Below are 21,193 nucleotides of genomic sequence, written 5' to 3' on the forward strand. Positions count from 1 at the left end.
ACCATGTCTTTATATTTTCAACAGTTATAGCATAAGAAATTTTATATTTTACCTCTTCGTTTTTATCACTTATTCAGATATGTTTCAGTTATCAAAAAAGGTCCCCATTTGTTCCAAATATTTCTGTTCTTTCAAACTTAGTCTTTTATTAATTTTCGTAATGAACTGGATGAAATGATCGTCTTGACGCAGCAACATCAGCCTTTATTAGAAGAGATGGTTCCAATCCAGTCTGCCCAACGCTCCCTTTGTTCCGCGTTGCGCTCCGCGCAGCGCTGCGTATCGTGTGCGCCGTGGGGGGAAAAAAAAGTGTCCATGCGCGGTTGCGCACAACCCAGACACGCCGCTAGATGACAGCACTGTCTAACCAATTAGCATGTGGAAAAAATAGAAATATTCCCAACTCATATCGCAAGGATGTGGACTGTCCCTTCCTGTTTGAGTGCCGAGAGAGCCACCGTACCGACTCACGCAGGAGCAGGAATACAGGCGCTCTGAACGCGATTATGTCTGGATTTTCGGTGTGTCTATCCAACACACGGATCCGTATTTACCACCGCGGGTTACGTCGGTTTGCCTACTAGGGAATGCTGTTATGTTATGCTGGGGGTAGCTGGTAACATAGCAGGCCTGTTTATTACGCTGCCAACCCTTGTTCCTTTCCTGTGTCAATGATTGTCCTCCCCTCACTCTCATGGCGGAGACTAAAATCATATATCACATAGACGAGGAGGAGACTCCTTATCTGGTCAAACTGTCTGTTTCTCCTGAGAAAGTCACCTTAGCGGATTTTAAAAATGTTCTCAACAATCGGCCGGTCAACAGCTACAAATTCTTCTTCAAATCGATGGACCAGGATTTTGGGTGAGTGGCCACCGTCTGTGATTATTAGCCTGTTCGTTCTGATGGACTTATTACCGCGGTCTGGTGGATGTAAAAAAAAAAAAAAAATAAATAAAAAAAAAGCTTATTAAAGGGCCTCGATCGGTTCCGTGAAACCGACGCTGGCTGCTGAAAGGCTGTTACATGCGCGCAAATGTGTGTTTCCACGCTGCTGGCACCTGCTCATTATTACAGGGTATCCTGTGCGCACTGGAGGACACGCGTAAGTGTTTGAAGTGATACCAGATCTGTCCGGAGCCCTCATGACGCAGCCCCCTGCATGTTGTGTTCAGAGCCAGAACCCCCACCCACCCACACCCCCGTTCCTCTTATTAGCCTCAATGTACATCAATTATTATGAGATCCGTGTTGACAAAGCGCCCACATGTTCCTCTGCTTCGGCTTTCATATTTGGAAACGCGATTTTCAATATGGAGCCTTTTTTTATTTTTGTAATTTAACAAATTTTTTAAATATTTTTTTCCTCACTTTTAATAGCACAAACTTTATTTTAAAATGGATTGACTGAGTGGAATCTAGTAATCACAAGCCAGTTGTTATTTCTAGACAATTCATACAACCTCCAGAGGGGTGGGTCTGTAAAAAAAACAAAAAAAGAAAAACAAAAAACGCATTATGTCAATTAGATAAAATAATTTCTTTTATGTCCTGTTGTTTCAACAGCACTGCACAGGCAAGGCTATAAATATTTTTTGTCTGAGGAACATTTTGTATGTCACTGGTTCCCATAGAAGGCTATTTTGGTCAGTAGATATAGAATATACAGTAACATCATTTATTGTCTTCTATAGAAAAAGAGACCATAAGAAATATTAAACCAGCAGTCATGTTTTTTATGATTTAGTCTTTTGACCAGAGCAGATTTCACATAAACAAAGAGTTTTAAGACATTTAATGTGGGTAGAAATGATTTCTGTAACTCATTATCTTTCATATGAAAATGAAAGTCACAAGAACCTCCTGCGTCCACCGGATGCTGAAATCATATCTAATGTTTTCTCCTCCTTTTTCTCTTTTTTGTTTTTCTGTCCCTCACTTTTTTTAAATCCCATTCTTATTTTTAAGATTCTGAGAAGCTCTTCAGATCTCTCTCTCTCTCGGTCAGGGAAGATCTACTTGAATCGGGCCTCCATTGAGGTTGACATATTTGTGTCAGGCTCTGATTCTCATTCCAGTCTGAACAGTCATATACGGGCAGACACATTAAAAATCCAGCGCCGCAATCGGGAACACTGACTGAAGGAAATGCAGAAAGGGAGGCAGCGTCTGTAGAACCCAACGTCATGCGTTTCCACTTGGAAGGCTGACCTTGCAGGAGGAAGCCGGTTCTTCCTGGTGGCGGGCTGAGCTCGGTGCGCCGCTTTGTCCCCAGCCCTGGCTTCCTGCCTCTGTTGCACAGCACAGCGGGCCGGGCGCTGCTCGTTGGGGCCTCAGGTGATCGGCAAGCAGATTATAGAAACAAACAAAGCGTATTTGCTTTCTCCACATTAAGGCATTGCTGTGCGTTCCTGAACGCACTACTGCAGCGGGCCAACTGGCTCTTGCGTGTAAATCAACAGAGCATTTTTCAAAAAAAAAAAGCTGCTATCTGCAGATGATAATGGCGTCTCCGTCAGCATCACGCCTTTGAGTTAAGGGTGAAAATTCAGGCGGTGGGAGCGCCGTATGGTACTGGCAACGTATGGAAGAGAACCCAGTCAAAGGCAGAGGATGGCGGCGCTTTGTGGTAGCCGTGCTGGCTGTACTGCACACACAGACAGTATGGCTGCTGGAGAATTAGCTAGGGAGGACTAAGACTGCTGAGCAGAGAGGGAAAACATCAAATCCCTTGCAGTTATAGACGCTGTTTGAAATGTAAATGAGGAGCCAGTGCAAGGCCTTCAGTAGTAGACCCCCTGCTATGCAGAAAAAGAAAAGCATTTTCTTATGGAATTTTGCCGTACAGAATTTGTGCTTGGTAAAATCATCTCTTTTAAGGCACGGCCTCCCGATTGAGATAAACGCTTCGCTCCCCCAACGCACCTCGGTCGGGATCGCGTGGAACACGATGGCATTTTCCATTCACGTGACGGCAAATCACGGCCAAGTGAGCGACGGTGTTGAACGATGCTGCATGCAGATTTCATTCACCGGTTGTTGTCTCGCCTTCTGTGTGATATTCATTCATCCATATTCATAAGACTGGGGAAACTAATTGAGGCTGCTTTGGCTTTGAAGCAACACGCTTGGCTTTTAAAAAAAAATTTTTTAATTTTTTTTTAGAGATTTCTAGGTGATGATGTGGCGTTTTTGTCGTTGCCACTGGGGGGGTGAGTGGGCTGTGAGACCTCACTGTGATGCTGGTCACAGAGGCGCTCTGGAGCTGGAGGAAAAGCAGCCAAGCTGAAGGTCTGAAAGAAACAGTCTTGTTTCTGCCTTTGGAAAACGGGGGGTTGGTGGTGGTGGTGGTGGTGGTGGTGGTGGGGGGGGATCTTTCTTCTGCTGAGGAAGTGATGCTGAGCCCCTGCAGGACAAAAAAATCTGCAGCTTTCTGCACAAATTCACTCCTGCCTACCCCCGCAGCCCCACCACGCTCCCACCCCTCTTTGTTTGTTCAGTGTTTTTTTTTTTTTTAAGTTTGAACAGTGTCCTAGAATGAAAACAGCAGGTTTATTGTGATGGTGACCCTATAACAACAGCTTTCACACCATTTTCAAAGCTGTTCTCATTGGTTATATTTGGATCCAGCTGCTTCTCCACATTGAAGTCTACAGTTTTATTCCACTGCAAATATTTTCCTCACTCTTCACAGTATCATTAGCATCAGCCCACCAAAAATTGTCAGGACTGCTGGCCCCCGGGTGCTGGCTGACTCATCGTACCCCCCCTGTTCCTGGTTTCAGCTGTAACCCCCCCCCCCCATTTCTCAAAGCACAAACAAACACATCTAATCTTCCCCCAGCTACATAAATATCCTTGGTGGTGGAATATTCAGCGATCGCCGGCATAAATCTTGTGTCATTATCCTGTGAAATCTGTTGAGATCTATTTAAGCTGTCTTCTCAAAGAAGTCAGATCTGTGATCCCCCCCCCACCACCACCCACCACCAGACACATGCTTCTCCAGGAGGGAGCTCACAGTCTGTACGAGTGTGTCTGTGCTTGTTAAGTATTCAGGGTGAAACCAACACTGCTCCTGATATCAGATGGAAGCTGAAAAAGTATGCAGACCGTGGGTATTTTACCACATGTTGAGGATGTCATCTGTTGTGATTGGAACTGTTTCCTGCTTTCATCTGTTTTCACTTCTTATAACAGACAGACATGTGTTTAAAGGATCTTTTTTTTTTTTTTTGCATTCCAGATCATTTGGAGCTTTTAAAAAAAATAAAAAGTTGTAGAAAGCGGAAAATGCAGCTTTATTCACGTCAGACATTTTAACAGAAGCAGCCCTGCTCCCACATCCTCACAAGTCACCTTACGGCCGGGACGATCGGCCTGAAGAGCGGATGCAAACGTTTCCTACCTAACAAGCGTCCGGCAGAGTCGCCCCTAGCTTCCCTCCTCTCTTCCTCCCTGAGGTGGAGGAGGCCACGGCAGCCGCAACGCTCGGCTATCTACGTCCACCACTCCCACAGCAGCAGTGTGCAAAGACACAACTAGTTTGGCAAATCACTTCAGGAGAGATCAGCCAAACAATAAAAAGCATAAAAATAAGAGCCAGAGACACCCCTGCGTAAAATCTTCTTAAGCTTTCCTGCTGCTCCAAAGTCGTGCCTCTCCCTTTTCATGCACCGCGTTCAAAGCCAAGAAGCTAATGTGAAATCTCCTCAAAGTCTCAGAAAAAGCGTGACTCTACCCATTCTGGGAAAAATCTTCTGCAAAAAAAAACCAACAACATGCAAATGTGCACGAAGATATACAGACAGGCATTATGATGGTGTTTGGATGATCTGCTGCAGGCCGGCTTGATGTGTGCATTATGAGCCTGGCAGGTGCTGAACGGTTTCCCAGCAGGTCAAAAGGTAACCAGGAGGTATTTTTGTCGGGAATTTCAACCGCGTCGAGGGAGGCTCACGCACCAGAAAACTCTATTCTTACACACTCTTGCCTCTTCGACATGCGGAGGAGTTTCCTACACAAACACATCGATCTGTCCGTCCTCCCGTCTTACCTGCAGACATGCATGTCTGCACAGGATTGCGTTTTGGATCCGTCCTGTACTGATTTATTGCCCGTCTATGCCAGGTTAAGCATCCCCGTATCGCATTGTGGTGCTTAGCGTTCCTGACGGTGCATCATGACATCCATATAAATCACCCCCAGAGGAGACTCTTGACTGAGAATGTCATGGCTGCTGCACGCCCAAGTTGCATAGGCAGCTGGAAGATGGCGAAAAATAATAACTCGCATACGTCTGAACATCTCTTCCTGTTGTTTACGTGAGAAGATGTGCGTCAGTTTTGTTGTTAATCTCCATCCTGTCCGTCTGCTGGTCATCTAACTGGACTGTGTCTGTTTTCTTCCTCCCTAGGGTTGTTAAAGAGGAGATTTCCGATGACAACGCCAAGCTGCCCTGCTTCAATGGGAGAGTAGTGTCCTGGGTAAGTGAGATGGATGGAGCACCAACACTCGTGTAAAAAAAATAAAAAAAATAAAAAAAGCAGCCGTGCGACGCCTCCGCTGGGCTTTTCAAGCGCTCTTAACCTTGATCCCACTGTTCTGCTCCGTTGTACGGGTGTGAGTGATGCCATTAGATATTAAACTTAGCGGTGGTGAGTGAGTCTGGCTGTTACAGCAGGAAGTATCTGCTGGCTTCTGCAGCTTTAAAGTGATTTCTAATTAGGGAGAGATAAACAAGGCTGTTAGTCCACCCCCCCCCACTGCCCCCGAGGACAATAAAATACCTTGAATCCAGCCAGTCTGTCACGTCAGAGGAGGATTTACGTCGAAATCGTTGATGATCATAAAATACACCGGTTACAGCTCATTCTTTACTGACAGACTGTCCTTTTAATCAACCCGACGACGTTCTTTTTGTCATTTTCAGTATAGATGTTAAACTTTATCGATCTCCGCAGGGAGATTTATTGTTTTCGCTTCCTCCACGGGGAAGTCAGAGGTCGAGATCGGTGATCAGCAGTGACCGTTAAGTTGTTTTAAGGACCGTCTCGCTCAATTTCACTTAAGCAGCGTCGATACTAACAGCATCTGTGCTGTCATTTAAAATCAGTCTCACTTTGTCACGCCGCTGCCTGAAAATCAGCCTAATTAGTGCATCTTTAACTTTTAATTTACCACCCATCTCGGAAAAAAAGTGTTCAGCGCTGGTGTGTGATGTGTTCATCCGTGTGTGTATCCTCCTGCAAGATTACCCAAAAAAGAAAAAAAAAAGGATCGTGGTTGCTGAGATCTCCCACCTATTAAAAGTCATCTGAAAGTCATCTGTAGCTGAAACTGTTGATTCCGTTCATGTTGTCACATTTCATGCATGTTTGGAAGTTGTAGCAGTAAATACCACAGATTGACTTCCTTAGATTACTATCAAACTACTAATACTGTACCAGCAATGCCATTCTAAATTCTTGTGACCTGATTTCATGCTGTGGGAGTCTAGTTCCGAGGGTCATGGGACTGTTGGCAGAGGTTTAAATGTCGTCTATTTATCTGCTATTTTTATATGTTCAAAAACAAATGTGAATACGCAGAGTACTTGGCCGACATTGTTTGGGAACCTTTTAATAGTAAATCCGCTTGGAGCGAATTAAGTTCAGTTTTAGCTCATGTGGTTGTTAGTAATATTTGAACTGATGACAAACAGAACTCTGGGGTTTTATTGGGACCCGTTATCCACAAAGAAACGGTCAGATTGATGCATCCCTAGAAGAATGGGGGGTATTTTTTATTGGGGGGGGGGGCAGATAAAGCATCCCACAGGGTTTATTTGAGAGAAACTATAGTGACCCCCAAAAGTAGGCATGAGAGGAATAGTAGTTGGTATGTTTATTCATGCTGCTGGCTCTAACTCTCATTATTCTAGCTCAGATGAATGGTTTTCTATCTAACGGTTGTTTGTTCTTCAGTCGCTTCTTCCAGCTCCTGGAACTCTTGCTGTGCTTCTCAAGCTGTTTCCACCCCGTTGTCCCTCGTCCTCTTTGCATCATCTTATCTGGTGGCTTTTCTTCATGTGGGCTCACGCACAAAGCGCAGCCGCCTCCATCGCCAACGTTGGCCTGTGTGTGTGTGTGTGTGTGTGTGTGTGTGTGTGTTTATTCTCCAGTTTCGCAGTCTGTCAAGGTTGTTTTTGATCTCCTCCCTCCTCACAATGGGGCCTGTGTCCCTCAACAAAATATTTATTATTGTTTGTGTGTCTGTCAGAGCTGAATATGTGCATCTGTAGATTTCAATCATCTCTCTTCTCTCTCTCTTTCGCTTTCTCTCAGCTGGTCCTGGCAGAGAGCACCCACTCCGATGGATCTCAGTGCACGGAGAGCCACCCAGAACTGCCCCCTCCTCTTGAGAGAACAGGAGGCATCGGAGACTCGCGGCCCCCCTCCTTCCAGTAAGTGTTTCATTCCTGCCTGTCACACATGCACAATTGCACACATGTGGGGCGTGCAGAAAGATGTATCCAGGCGTGCAGCCCAAGCGTACTGGGTGACCTTTTTATTTCGTATTCCACTCATCAACGTGTAGAATCCTCGTTGAAGAGCCCCCCCCCCCGTCATACGCAAAGGAGGTGTGGGTGGTCCGCACGCCCGTGTGTGAATAAGGGAATGAAGTATGTGCTAAAGCCAGAGTGTGGGATCATGCATGGGTGCGAGTATTTTTCCCCACTCGTGCGTATGTTGCCTCCCGCCCACCCCACCATGAAGCGAGGCGTTTAGTCCGCTCATCTATGTAAACACGACGCGAGCGCTGCCAGTGCTGCTGCTTCTTGAAATAGCCTTCACAGCTCACACGTCTTCAGGCAAATCCTGGCCCCGTTGTACCCAGTCGCTCATCCATACTCGTGGCTAAAGAAATGCGTCACTTCCCTAAAAGCAGGAGAGGAGATCCTCTCAGTTGGCGTTAAAACCGCTCCCTGGGCCCAGATTTTCATTTCAGATTGACAGATTAGAGAATATCACTGCACTTGCTGAGAAGAAGTCCCGAACTAAATATAGCAAAAAGGGCTGGGGGGCAAATGGGGGGCAGGGTTGTTGCCATTACAGTGTTAAAGCAATATGGCTGAGGCTCTATATTGAGAGCATGCAATCTGTCATGTCTCGGCGCACGTCTTCATCCAGTCTGACATCTCTGCTCCCTTCCGCCCCCTATCGGCCGTCAGCGGTCCTGATGGTTTTATTGTTGCTGGCCGTTTTTTCACCAGGACTGCCGCCACCTGGTGGAAGGAAACGGTAATACGTGTTGCTCCCTAACCCCGTGTAATTCCCCCTGCCCCCCTTCTTCACTCTCCCTTTTTTCCGTCCTTATTTGTGACATTCAGGCCTTTTTCGCTATCTCAAACCCAGCGTGTTGAATTCCCCGTAGCGAACCTCCTCTCTTTCTTAAATAAATCCCTTCTTCCAGCCTTTTTTTCTGTGTCTGTAAATAGCTAGAATATTATTAGCGCTTCATTCGTCTTTGTGCTTCATTCGTGCGTCTCATGCGTTTGTCAGCGTGAACGGGGGTCGTATTTGATGATCCCGCAGAATAGGTGTTTTAGGTCTGAGAATGGAACGCAACTGATGTGCCTCTGCCTGCTAATCCGGATTAACGGACATTAAAAGTACCCATTTCCATTTCCCGAGAGGGAGGGGATGGCGGCTGGCAGGATAGAGGAGGAGGGGGGGGGGTGGTGGTGAGGAGTTGGGGGGCAGGAGCGGGGGGGGACTTGAAAGGGGGTGGAATTTGTTCACAGCTGCAGCCTCAGCGACTTGAATCGTCCCCTCACGGATAGGCGGACCCTCCGCCCGGCTGGTCACCATCCTGATGGGGGGAATGCATCCACGCTGTGTATCTCCAGTGATGCTCACACACATGCGCCTACCTGCGCCGGTGCAGCCTGGTGCAGCCCGGTGCAGGTGCACCTATAGCGCTTCCCGAAGCGGGAGCACGTAGTCACATCTCATTGAGCACCAGATGTGTCAACCTTTTCGTCCCTCCTGTTTTTAATCTGCATCGATCATCCGCTCTGTGCGTGAAAAAATGATTGTTCAACCGCTGCAGGATGATGTTTGTGATGTGTGTGTGTGTGTCTGTGGGTTCGCGTGATCGCTTTGCCTTCAAGTGCAATTATTGATGCAGGTGTAAGGTGTGTGTGTGTGTGTGTGGGGCGCACATGTCAAAGTGTCGGTGACAAACTGACGAGAGTTGAGGAGAGTTCTCACCAGCGTCGGGTTTCTCAGGTGCCCACTGGCGGTGTAAGTCCCTTAACCCCTCAGTGCCTGAGGCCAAAGCATCTCCATCCCTGTGATGGAATAACAATTTACCCTCCAGCCCCCTCCTGAACCCCCAGATTCCTCCCAGAATCCGAGCGCCTGGGCCTGCTCATTGCTTGGGCCACACCTGATCTACCTCTTCCTGCTTTTTTTAAAAAAATTTTTATTACAATCTGTCAACCCCCACCCCACCCACCCATCAAGCTCCTATTCTGTCTCTTTCCTCAATCACACTCCAGGCACCATCTGGCCTTTCAATAGGTCTCATTAATGCCGGTATTGTCCAGGACGGCTCCCTCTCGGGGTATCTGGTCATTAATGACACTTGGTGAAAAACACATCACATGCAGAACAATGAAACTACTATTTTTGGCCAGAAGGATTGAATTTGAAAACAGAGTCATAATAAGAGTCGCATATTCCCCTCAGGCTGACTGGCAGGCAAACAGATATTATAACAGACAGAAGTATATCCTAGTAGGGGATCGTGTTCGTGTGTCTCAGGCTGACTGGAGAATTAATTCCAAATACGTTCTCTGCTTGTTGTTTTGTACATCATTAAGAATGTGACTGAAGTTTTTCCACCCTGTGTGTTCCAGCGCCAACGCGGTGAGCAGCCGGGATGGCCTGGACACCGAGACGGGTACGGAATCTCTCCTGAGCCACCGCAGAGAACGGGAGAGGGAGCGAGCGAGGAGGAGAGCCCGAGAAACCGAGCGTGAGTATCTTCATCATCATCATCATCATCATCATCGGTCGGGAACAGATGGAACCTGAATCCGCGATTATCTTGTCATTTTGAAGTTTTCACATCTCAGTGCCTCTTACTTCACTCATAACCTACACACACACACACACACACACACACAAAGAGTGGACACACACATGTGAGAAATGCCCTCAGGGTTCATGTGGCGTGTGTTGAGTCGAAGTGACGTGAGACTGAGAGAGACTTAGAAATCCAAATTCTTGGAAGACTGAAGACGTGATTGAAGAAGTGAAGCAAAGCTTCTGGAATTTACCGGCATTCGCGCTAAATTGTCCGTCTTCTGCTCTCCGCGTGCGGCTCAGGTTTATGGTCAGAGGCTGTTTTCCACTTCGTAGTCACACTTCCACGGTGATTACACCCTGTCAGAAATGACTGGTGCTTTGAGAAATATCAGAGGAAAGTCTGATGCGGTTATTATTGAAATAACCTGGGTTTTATGCCTGGAAAAGACATTGATAGGAATCAGATGATTGTAACACGTTAACACGTCTGCTTCACTGACGAAGAGGAGGAGGAGGAGGAGGATGCTTTCCTCTCTGCTCCTTCAGAAAAAACTTGCAGGCTTGTTTTTATTCATGTCAACCAACAACACTCACCTAAGGTGTGTTCTGTTGTCATCATAATCATACTTAATCATACATAATATTCTGGGATACCCACTTTGATTCCCGCCTTTCCCAGATGGATGTCACAAATTCTTTCTTTCCGTATGTTTTTAATGGTTTCATGAAAAGATGATTTGAAGGTGAGTTTAAAGAGCTTTTGAAAGTTTCTCATTCGGATGCTCTTGAAAAAGTTGGAAAGGAGCGACATGACGGTTACTCGCTGTAAGAGTCACACAACCTGGATGTAAGGAAAACACATAAAGGACCCCACTGGCTCCGCCCCTTTTCCCTACACCCTGCAGCATCAGCATCAGCAGGAATTCCCCTGTCACCTTATACGTACGCTCCAAGTGATTGTTGTCTCCGTGTGAATGCCGACTGTTTCGGCGCGATCAGTTAAAGCGTTGGTTTTGGTTAAACGTGTCCTGTCCTCATTCTCTGTCAGCGCCGCGGCGCTTGACAATGAATAGATGAGCATTTTAGGAGGGTGATCAGGAGTTATGGGATGCGAATTGTTGTTCTAAGATATTACAATGTAAATGGAAGAGTGTTAAAGTATTTTATGCTTTTCAGTGCTTCTGGGAGGTAGGGTTGAGGTCAAACAAGACACAGCTAAGCCAAAAGCACTTATGCTTGTATTAAAGTATTAACTGAAAGTGCATAAACAGCTGGTGGAACTGTTTTCCTCTGTGAAAAGTATCATGTTTTTTATTTCATCTATTTTTATTTTTTTTGTGATGCCGAGCTGCTGAGAGGATCCAGACTTTCAATATCCTGATGGTGTTTTCACCTGAGGCAGCGCCGGGTGATGACCGTACATCATCTCAAATCCCATATTAAGTCTGCTTTTGGAGAATACTGCGTTGTGATTGGTCAGGAACAGATTAGCGGTGGGTCTAGGGTTGCATGCCGTAGGAAGGAGGGAGGGAGGGAGGAGGCAGCACGTCCTCCTGACTCTCAGTTCATCTAAACGTCTGGATGAAGACACACTGTCGGCTTCGCTGAGAGGTAGTTTTTGTTACATTCGTTGATGCTATTTGGTCTTAAATTTGTGATTTGATTTTGTCGTTCATCAGTTTAATGCATGCATTTTTTATTTGTTTTTAATCATTCCCTTTATAGAGGATTGGTGGAAACAGGAAGGAGAGTTTTTGTTGTGCATAACCCATTTAAAAGTTGACTCTAATGATTAAACATCAAAATTGATTTTTTTTTTCCCATTCATTTTCTACATGGAGTGTAAAGGTTATTCTTTCCTCCTTGTGTTCGGTAGCAGAAACGGTGCACTTGCACGCTTGTTTGAGCTTCCTGTTGGCGTGGGAGGAAATATGTTAGAGTGAATCCCGACGGCGGATGTGTCTCTGCTGATTGAGGATCTTTTACCTGCAGCGGCTCAGCTTTCATAAAAGCACCTCCTGGGCGGCGCTAGCGATGGGAACAACCACATTGCTGGAATGTTTTGCTTGCTCTCGGCGAATACGCAGGCTGCCACGCCCTCTACGCTTTATAAGATCGTTCCAGCCAATCCGCTGCTACCCAGAAAGAGCCCCACCTCGCTGGCAATGTATGTATGCACGGAGATGGACGTGGGGATGGGGAGGGATCTGAATGAGTTATGAAGATTATTCGTGTATTTCTGTATTTGTTGAATTATGTGTGATTATTTGTGATTTTTTAAAATATCTTTCATTCCATTCGTTCTCTACACGGTGTTTCCAATAATGACAAAATCATGCGGAGTCGACAGCTTCCCTTACTGCTGCTCGTAAACCTTTATATTTTCCACACACACTCACACTCCTGTCCTCCGGGATGCTTCCCACTCATTCCGATTTGACCCCGTAACAATCGGCGTGACCTCCCGTCTGACTCACCTCTGCCCTTCTTTCTCTCTCTGTCCGTCTCCAGTCCCTCGCATCAACGGTCACTCCAAATCAGAGCGCACGGCGAGGGACTCGGCCATGGGATACGACAGCGCGTCGGTAATGAGCAGCGAGCTGGAGTCCAGCTCGTTCGTGGACAGCGAGGAAGACGAGGACGCCAGCAGGTAACGGACTACCGCACATCAAAATGTATTTCTTCTCCATCCAGACTCTCGGGTCGATGGTTTGTGTTCATTTCTGGATCCATCTGGTGTTTTTCAAATGCAGTAAAAAGAATCTAGTGAGACTGAGGTGTTTATTTTTTGCATGATTGGATGCACTAATACATTCTCATGATTATTATTTATTTATTGTGTTATTCACTTTATTAGGATTTTTAATAAACCCATTTTACCTTTCCAGCAGTCCAAAAACTGCATTTTCAGAAGCAAAAGAGAAACTCTCTCCATATTGGCGAAACTGGAAGTCACCGACACCTGCTGTTTATGCTCGATAAATATGTTGAGTCATGAATAAATCATTGAAAATATTTGCTGATTAACCAGTGATTGTTTCAGGCTGCTTGCAGATCCACTGGCATGAGTCATAGTAAAGGAACACCAACCAGCTTTTCAAGAACACCTGAAGCAATTTATAGATGGGGTTTTTTTTTTGCTAGATTTTTTTGGAAATGAACCCGGCAGCACGACAAACCTCACATTACAAGGCGACAAATGGATTTGATTACTTATTTATTTTTTAGACTATTTTTACTCTTCTAATATCCTGTTTTTGTCTCATTATTTGCTCTCCTCCTGTGTTTCAGACTCAGTAGCTCCACAGAACAGAGTTCTTCTTCACAATTGATGCGCCGACACAAACGCCGCAGACGGAGGCACAAAGTGGCCAAAATAGACCGGGTGAGACACAGATGAGAAACCCACGAGACGGCAGACTGACCCGGTGTCTCTGCCGCCTTCATTCCTTCATTCCTTTCCTCATCCCATCCTCTTCCTGCCTTTCCAGTCTTCGTCCTTCAGCAGCATCACAGACTCAACGATGAGCCTCAACATCATCACCGTCACACTCAACATGGGTAAACCTGACAATCATCACTACAGATTTGAATGTTGTAATGTGGAATTAGGAGTTGCTCATTCCTTTCTCCCCCCCACCCCACACCCCCCGACAGAGAAGTACAACTTTTTGGGAATCAGTATTGTCGGTCAGAGCAACGACCGGGGAGACGGCGGCATCTACATCGGCTCCATCATGAAAGGAGGAGCTGTGGCCGCTGATGGGAGAATAGAACCTGGAGACATGCTCCTCCAGGTGTGTTTCTGCTTCTCCTGTGCAGTCACAACACCTCCGCTGCTGCCAACTGTTCATAAGCGCTGAAAAGAACATAAAGAGAGGCCGTGTTTCCATCTGAGGCCTATTAAAAAAAAAAAACCCAGCGTGCATTTTTAAGAGCCTTTTGTAAACGCGTGCCTCTCCTTTTCCTTCCTCTTATTGGCTCTCTTTTCATCTGTGAGCAGCAGCCGTGCTACGACTACACACCCTATGAAACGCAAGGTGGCTAATTACAGTTTGTTCTCGCCCCAACGTCCACATTATACACTTAATACGTGTCTCAGGATTCGCAAGCTCTACATAAGCAAACACATCTGAGCCCTCCGCAGAGCCTCAAATAATAACATTTTTGACATCAAAATGCTGGTTAATTGTTTAACAATATTGATGGAAGGAGTTAATTTTGTATTTTTATCCACCAAATAGGTGAACGATGTCAACTTTGAGAACATGAGCAACGACGACGCCGTGAGGATCCTCCGAGAGATTGTTTCCAAAACTGGGTAAGAGTGTGACGCTTTTTAGAATTCACTGCTGCCAATAGAAACCACAATTATTATACAGTTTGACATTTAACGACATCTGTAACTAAGACTCCAGTTACGTTTATTTATTTATTTAGTGGATATCTGGAGTCCCCTTTGCCATTACTGCACTCATGTGCCGAATAAAGACAAGGGAGAGGAGATTTCCTTCCTCTTTATTAATCCTGACATCCCTGCCTAGGAGTGAATTCCGTCTCCGGCATCGGCTTCCCTCCCGCCTCGCGGTGCTGATGGTTACACAAGTCAAGAGGGAGACTTAACTGTATAAATAGGAAGATTACTCCTGTCATTCGGTGACTTGCGACACTTTCAGACTTGATCTCTCTTGATCCGAAAGAGAAGAGTCTAATAAATAAGTCATGCACAGCGGTAAATGGAGTTCTTGAACTCCATTTAATTTTTCGTGTGCTTCCCCTCCAGTCCCATCAGTCTAACCGTCGCCAAATGTTGGGACCCGTCTCCGAGGAGCTACTTCACCATCCCTCGCGGTAAAAAAAAACAAAAAAAACATTTTTTTATTGCAATTACATGAATGTGAAGTCAGATTTTCTTTGACAAATACATATTTTGCAACCAAACACATGTCCTTGACCATGTGGTTTTTTTTCCCAGCGGAGCCTGTGAGACCCATCGATCCTGCAGCCTGGATTTCACACACCACGGCCTTAACAGGACCTTACCCACACTATGGTAAAGTCAACCAACCAATTCCTCCACCACATACCATGAAACATCAATTCTGTGGTAATTATGATAACCTCACACCATTAAAATGAATAAAAAGTCCCGCCGGTAAAAGTTTTCCTCATGATCTCCTCTGCCATCCCAGAGTTTGACGACTTGCCTCTATCGGTGAGCAAAACAGACATGGCCACCATCGTCAAGGTGATGCAGTTGCCCGACTCCGGCCTGGAGATTCGAGACAGGATGTGGTTGAAGATCACCATCGCCAACGCCGTCATCGGTGAGAAAAACAAAGCAGACCAGGAATGAAAAGTCCTGTTGCTCGCGCCTTAATGCGTGTGTGTGTGTGTGTTGTGTGTTTCCGTGTCAGGCGCTGACGTCGTGGACTGGCTTTACTCCAGAGTGGAAGGATTCAAGGACCGGCGGGATGCCAGGAAGTACGCCAGCAGTCTGCTGAAGCACGGCTACCTGAGACACACCGTCAACAAGATCACCTTCTCTGAGCAGTGCTATTACACCTTTGGGGACCTCTGCCAAAGTATAGTCGCTTCTGTCCTTATGTCAAAATTACCATCCCATAATTATGTCTCTGGTTTGATTGTGTTAACCTCCCCACCCCTCATCTCTGGTTCCGTCTTCTTTCCATTCAGATATGGCATCGCTTAATTTAAACGAGGGATCCAGCGGCGGAGGCTCCGAGCAGGACACCTTGGCCCCCCTCCCTCCCACCAGCAACCCCTGGCCTCTGGGGGGGCAGCCGTTCCCCTACCCTCCCTTTCCTTCCGCGCCCCCCAGTTTCCCACCGGGATACTCAGATCCATGCCACAGTTTCCACAGCGGGAGCGCAGGAAGCCAGCACAGTGAGGGTGAGTACTGAGGAGGAGAGCCAATCAGAATGCTCCACCAGCACCCCCCCCCCAATAAATTAATGTGATCATTTGACTCAACCTGCAGCGTGATATTCTCTCTACTCTCACTCTGTGTTTGACGTCACAAAAATAAGCGTGACTCGTGCTAATGTTAGCGCTTTTAGCTCGTCGAGCAGAAAAACGATGCTGGATTGAGTTTTGATTGATAGATTGATTGACAGATTGATAGATAGGTGATTGATTGATTTGATTGTGTGTATTCTAAAACACGTCCTGTATTGTCAAGGTCAATCATGAGCATCTTGAGTCACGCAGCGGACAGCTCTGCAGTACTGGGTGTGTACATTAAATTAAAACATAAATAAAAATTGGATCAAATCTCAAGCTTGGAGCCCATTCCTCTTCATCGGTTTTTCGAACGATCTTCTGTTGTCATCTTCAATCAGGACATGCTCGCATTTTGTGTTGCATGGTTTTTACCTGTGCTGAGGGAGAGTGGTGATCCGGAGGGAGGGGGATCATTCAGTGGCTGTGATAGATTGCTTTTAGTGTACATCGTAAGGAAACAGTCCTGACGTCCATTATTTTATTTATTTTATTTTATTTGAAGCCATCCTCATGTCTTGCCTTCAGCCGGTTGTCGCTCTTTGATGACAAGAGGTCAAAGATCAGAACAGCCATGTGATGCAGTTTTTAATTTCATGCTTTTAATTTGTAGTTTTGTTTCTTTTATTTCTTTCTTTTTTTTTTGGCATCTGCACATAAGGAAGTGCATATTTTAATTGTCCGCCTGCCTGTTTTTAATGAGCGCATGTGAGCATCTGTTTGAACATTTTCTCCATAATTTGTGGATGTGTTGAGTTGGTTAGTTAGGGTGTAATACTTGTTCTGACCACACGGGGCAGATGCACAGGCGTAGGGCTGGGAGGTGTGTGTAATTCTGTTATTCCCTCTGTTTCTGCTGGGCATCGGTAGACTGAAGGAGGAGGTAGTCCCAGGACACTGGGGGAACCGGTAAGCCTGCTAACCCCCCCCCCCACACCCTCCTCCTCCGCTGTTCTCCTCTTCTCTTGATCTCACCCTTCATCATTTTTACCTGTTCTCCTCTCTCTACCTCCTGCTCGATGTTTTTTCCGCCATCATATTGTGACTTTTAGGATTTTTTTAAATTTTTTTTTCCTTTCTCTCTCAGCTCCCATCTTCCTCCGTTTTCCGTGTGTGTCCAGTGTGTGAATCTCCCGTCAGTCCATTCTCCTCCTCTGCACCTCTGCACATGCATTCGTACTGCGCTGGGAGGTGCATGACGCAGGATGATCACTCCGGAGTTGTGTTATCATTCTCCCACTGGTGGGAGTCGATCATGCACCACTTAACCCAGTACTGTTGGGCTCATTGCGGAAGGGGGGGAAGGCGTGGAATGTTGGATCTGATGCCTGGTACACCTCCATCAATACGAGACCACGTCCTAATTTTTAAAACAAATTCACAACATTAAACTACTTTATCTCTCTTTTTAAAAAAAAAAAAATTCTGTATCATCCCCCTAAAGTGCCGTGTCATGTGTTTCTGATGCAGGTGTATCATGTTTGCGTTACACGACGTGAATGCTGTGGTGTTTGTCTGGAGATCAGGTGGTTTTAGTTGTTGCAGGTGGAACTTTAGGAAGAAACCTTTTTGAGACGATCATGTTTGCTCTTGACTCGTCCTCGCTCGCCCGGAAAATATCTCGTCACACCTTAAACAAATTGCAATAATGAATTTAACAGCATGAATTAATTTTTAAACGTACAAGACTTCATAAAACATTTTGTTTAAGGTGTGACCTGCTTGATCAGGAGGTCTAAACCACCTCTGATGTGCTTATAAATAAAAAAACCAAAACCCTTTTTCTGTTTTACCCCGACAGGAAGCCGAAGCAGTGGATCCAACCCCAGCGCAGGCAAAGGTAGACGCTCCCCCCAGCAGGAGAAGGGTCAAAGGTCAACATGCAGCGAATCAGAGCCCCGCGTCCGTGGAGGGAGGCGCGGTGATAGGTCCGCCAGCCAGATGAGCCACCACAGTCACGCCATCTCCAGCCACAGCCACGCCCGCTCCAGTCTGAGTCACAGCCATTCACACCGGAGCCACTCCCTCTCGCAGCACAGCCACCCCTCCTTCACCTACAGCCACGCCCCCTTCACGCAGCCGGGGCCGGGCTCGTGCGCCCACAGCGAACGGAGCCATGCCTCTTCCTACGGCCCCCCGGGCTTGCCTCCGCCGTACTGCCTGGCCCGATTGGCTCCCAAGCCCTCGGTCAGCAGCGGCACGCCCCCGGGAGCCCCCCCCGGGAGAGAGCTAGCGGCCGTTCCTCCCGAGCTTACCGCCAGCCGCCAGTCCTTCCAGCACGCCATGGGGAACCCTTGCGAGTTCTTCGTCGACATCATGTGACAGGACAGTGCCTTTCAAAACTTGACGAGCACAAAAGAGTTCTCCCACGAACTCGTCGCTCCCGTTTCCTCTCCGGCCCCAAGGAGGATGGAGAGATGGACTGACCCTCCCCCCAGACTATCTGTCTATGCCTCCAACGCCTAAACAAACAGGAGCCAAGCACACAACAGGAAGGCGTCCCTCCTCCCTCACCAACACGGGTCCCCCCTGTGGCTGAAAACCCTCTTCCGTATTGACGTGATGTGTACAGTTTGTGAAATGTGAGTGGTATTCAGTGTGCCGTCGGTGTAAAGCTGCCACCCTGACATTCTCGGGAGTGTGTACTTGGGGTATTTTCTGTTCTGTGAGACCTTTAAGCTACCTGGGCCTGGATCTCAATCCCCCAGACCCGGACTGACAGCTACCGCACGCTCCGTAAACACTTCCCTCAACGGCATTTCTCACTCTTACAACTTGGAATCCATCTCCCTGACTCACATCCGTCTGTACCGATGCAATTTATCCCTCAACACCTCATTTCTTTTTCTATGTTCGCATTGCCACTGGCTGATTGAAGCCCTTACCTGCCAACGACTACGGTTCTAAAACCCGTCTGGGTCACGATCCATGGATTTTCCTCCGCTTCGCGAGAAGGGAGGGCCCCTCTTTGCCAGCCGTCTGTTCAACCGGGCTGCGTGTTGCATGACTGTCTCAACTGCTTTAAAGAAGAGAAAAACACTTTGTTTAAAGTATTACCATGATTTTGTGGGTGAGGGTGGGGTGGGTTATCTATTGCCGATGTTCTAAAGGAGTAATCCGTACACTGGATGATTTCTGTGATGTTATTTATGTGATCATGTTGTATTGATGGTGTCATATTTTGTCTCTCGTGGCCGACTGACAATCAGACATCACCCTTTGTGAATCGGTGGCCAGCCGCCACAGTCCTAGCTGTGCTTTGTCGAATGTATCTATCATTATTCCCACCGGTGATTAAATCCTGACGTCCACGACGCTACGGTCAAGTCAGCCAAACGGCAGGATTGCAAACAGTGGAAGAAGCAAACTCAACTGGGGTGACAACGAAACTCGCCGTGTTGCTTAAAAGCGTTGCAACTTCGATAAAAGTTAGAGCGATAAAAGCCAAAGCCTCACAATGTGCGGTGGATATTTCTCAATAATGTAGAAGCCCGTCTGTGATGATCATGCGAAGCTTCGCATTTTACAAACTTCAAAGTGACTTCAAGTGGAATCCTGGCCTTCAGATTCTGAACTCCTTTCAAAAGCGAGACAAACCCCCCGCTGTGTCTACCTAAAGCATAGCTGCAGGAGGGGGGGGGGTGTCTCACACAGATGCTAGTTTTTATGAGCACTTTTCCATTTTGTCTCTCCCTCCCTTTAGTATGAAACACTGTTTGCAATCAAAGCTTTCTCTTTAATTTTGTTCCTTTTAAAAAAGAAATAATAAATTGTAAATATAAATTTATTATATATATATGAATAAAAATATATAAGTTAAAAAAAACTTTTCTGAAATATCTGCATTTTTTATGTCAGCCACTAGAGGGAGACATTTAACGCCCTATCCGCTTCATCTGAAAGTTAAACTTTGATATTTAATCATTCTTAAAAAATAAAAAATAAGAGTAAATTTAATTTAATATGTGAATCGATCAAAGCTTGTGGCTAGTTTGAAAACATTTTTTGAAGATGACCACAGATAAAACCTTGACCTTTAATGACTTCACTGCAATCACAGGTCACCGATTGTACGTAGGCAGCTTCTGTAGAAGGCTGTTCCAACAGGAAACGACGTCATCGCGAAGCGTCGTCATCACTTCCTTCCTGAAAACCCACTTAGAAGGCAGCCCTTTATTGTGGGGGAGAGCGCGGCTTCACAGTGAAATTATCAGGACTCGGAAAGTACGCACAGCATCTCTGGTGCTCGGAAGTTCCATTCAGGGGTGTCAACTGTTCAGCCTTTTAACACATGCAAGCGTGGCTGGTGTATTTACTGTGCTGATATGTTAAGTAGATTGCAAGTCAATGTGAACCACGTGGAACACACACTTACCAGCAGAGTGAATTTTATTACTACTCCATCCACTGAACAGCTCAAACATATTTCCCCACATCAGTTTGTTAAACTGGGCTGCTGACCCTGAAAGTTGAAAGATCACCGTGGGAAGTGTTGCGTAGGCTGATCACTTCTGACGTCATCGCCTCCTGGGATTGAAAAAAGTAGGTGAGCGCTGGCAGGTAGAGACACATTAAAATGTCAACGACCAAATAGCCGAATCTCTTTGATGATCACACGATGACAGTGCGTTTTCAGCATGAATCAGCAGATCATATTAATTTGTGACGCTGAGTCATCATTAAACCTCACTGACATGGGGTTTATTTTCTTTTTCTTTTATTTATTTTTTTGTGTTTTTGCACCATAAAACAAAAAAAATCCCCATTTTCCAAATATCAAAGACTTACTGTAAGGAAACAAGTTCTTCTTTCTGAAGAAAAAAAAAAAAGCACCATGAATTTGGGGAATGAAATGAATCATAAAAACCTAAATCACCCGGTCGAACTGACATTTCGGAAGTCACGCTTTCATTTTAGCACAGATAATCCCTTCATCCTGCGCTTTTTGTTTCAATTTCCTTGTGACTACTTGGATTAATATTCACATAATAACACCGGCAGGTGATTAAAACAATGGTGGGACTTTTCTTTTAAATTCTCGGTTCCCTGAACGAAACTGAAGTCTCTGCAGGAGTCATTCTTGTGTTGACTGAAAT

At 46.1% G+C, this 21,193-nt stretch overlaps 1 protein-coding gene across 2 annotated transcripts; it reads left to right on the forward strand.

Moving 5' to 3' along the window:
* Positions 1-294: 294 nt before the first annotated feature.
* LOC137606457 (segment polarity protein dishevelled homolog DVL-1-like) lies at positions 295-19,885 on the forward strand. 2 transcript variants are annotated; one of them, XM_068331714.1, is made up of 15 exons: positions 295-864; positions 5,417-5,486; positions 7,326-7,444; positions 9,905-10,023; positions 12,588-12,726; positions 13,368-13,461; positions 13,568-13,637; positions 13,734-13,873; positions 14,321-14,397; positions 14,860-14,927; positions 15,052-15,183; positions 15,269-15,403; positions 15,494-15,661; positions 15,774-15,989; positions 17,899-19,885. In XM_068331714.1, exons 1-15 carry the CDS (start codon positions 695-697, stop codon positions 18,417-18,419), a joined length of 2,238 nt encoding a protein of 745 aa, XP_068187815.1. In that variant the 5' UTR covers positions 295-694; the 3' UTR covers positions 18,420-19,885. The 2 variants fall into 2 exon arrangements, with proteins under 2 accessions (XP_068187815.1, XP_068187821.1); XM_068331720.1 differs by having other exon boundaries at positions 296-864; positions 15,052-15,129; positions 17,899-19,884.
* The last annotated feature ends 1,308 nt before the right edge of the window (positions 19,886-21,193 follow it).

The sequence above is a fragment of the Antennarius striatus genome, chromosome 2 (genome assembly GCF_040054535.1).
Source record: "Antennarius striatus isolate MH-2024 chromosome 2, ASM4005453v1, whole genome shotgun sequence".
Classification (NCBI taxonomy): Eukaryota; Metazoa; Chordata; class Actinopteri; order Lophiiformes; family Antennariidae; genus Antennarius; species Antennarius striatus.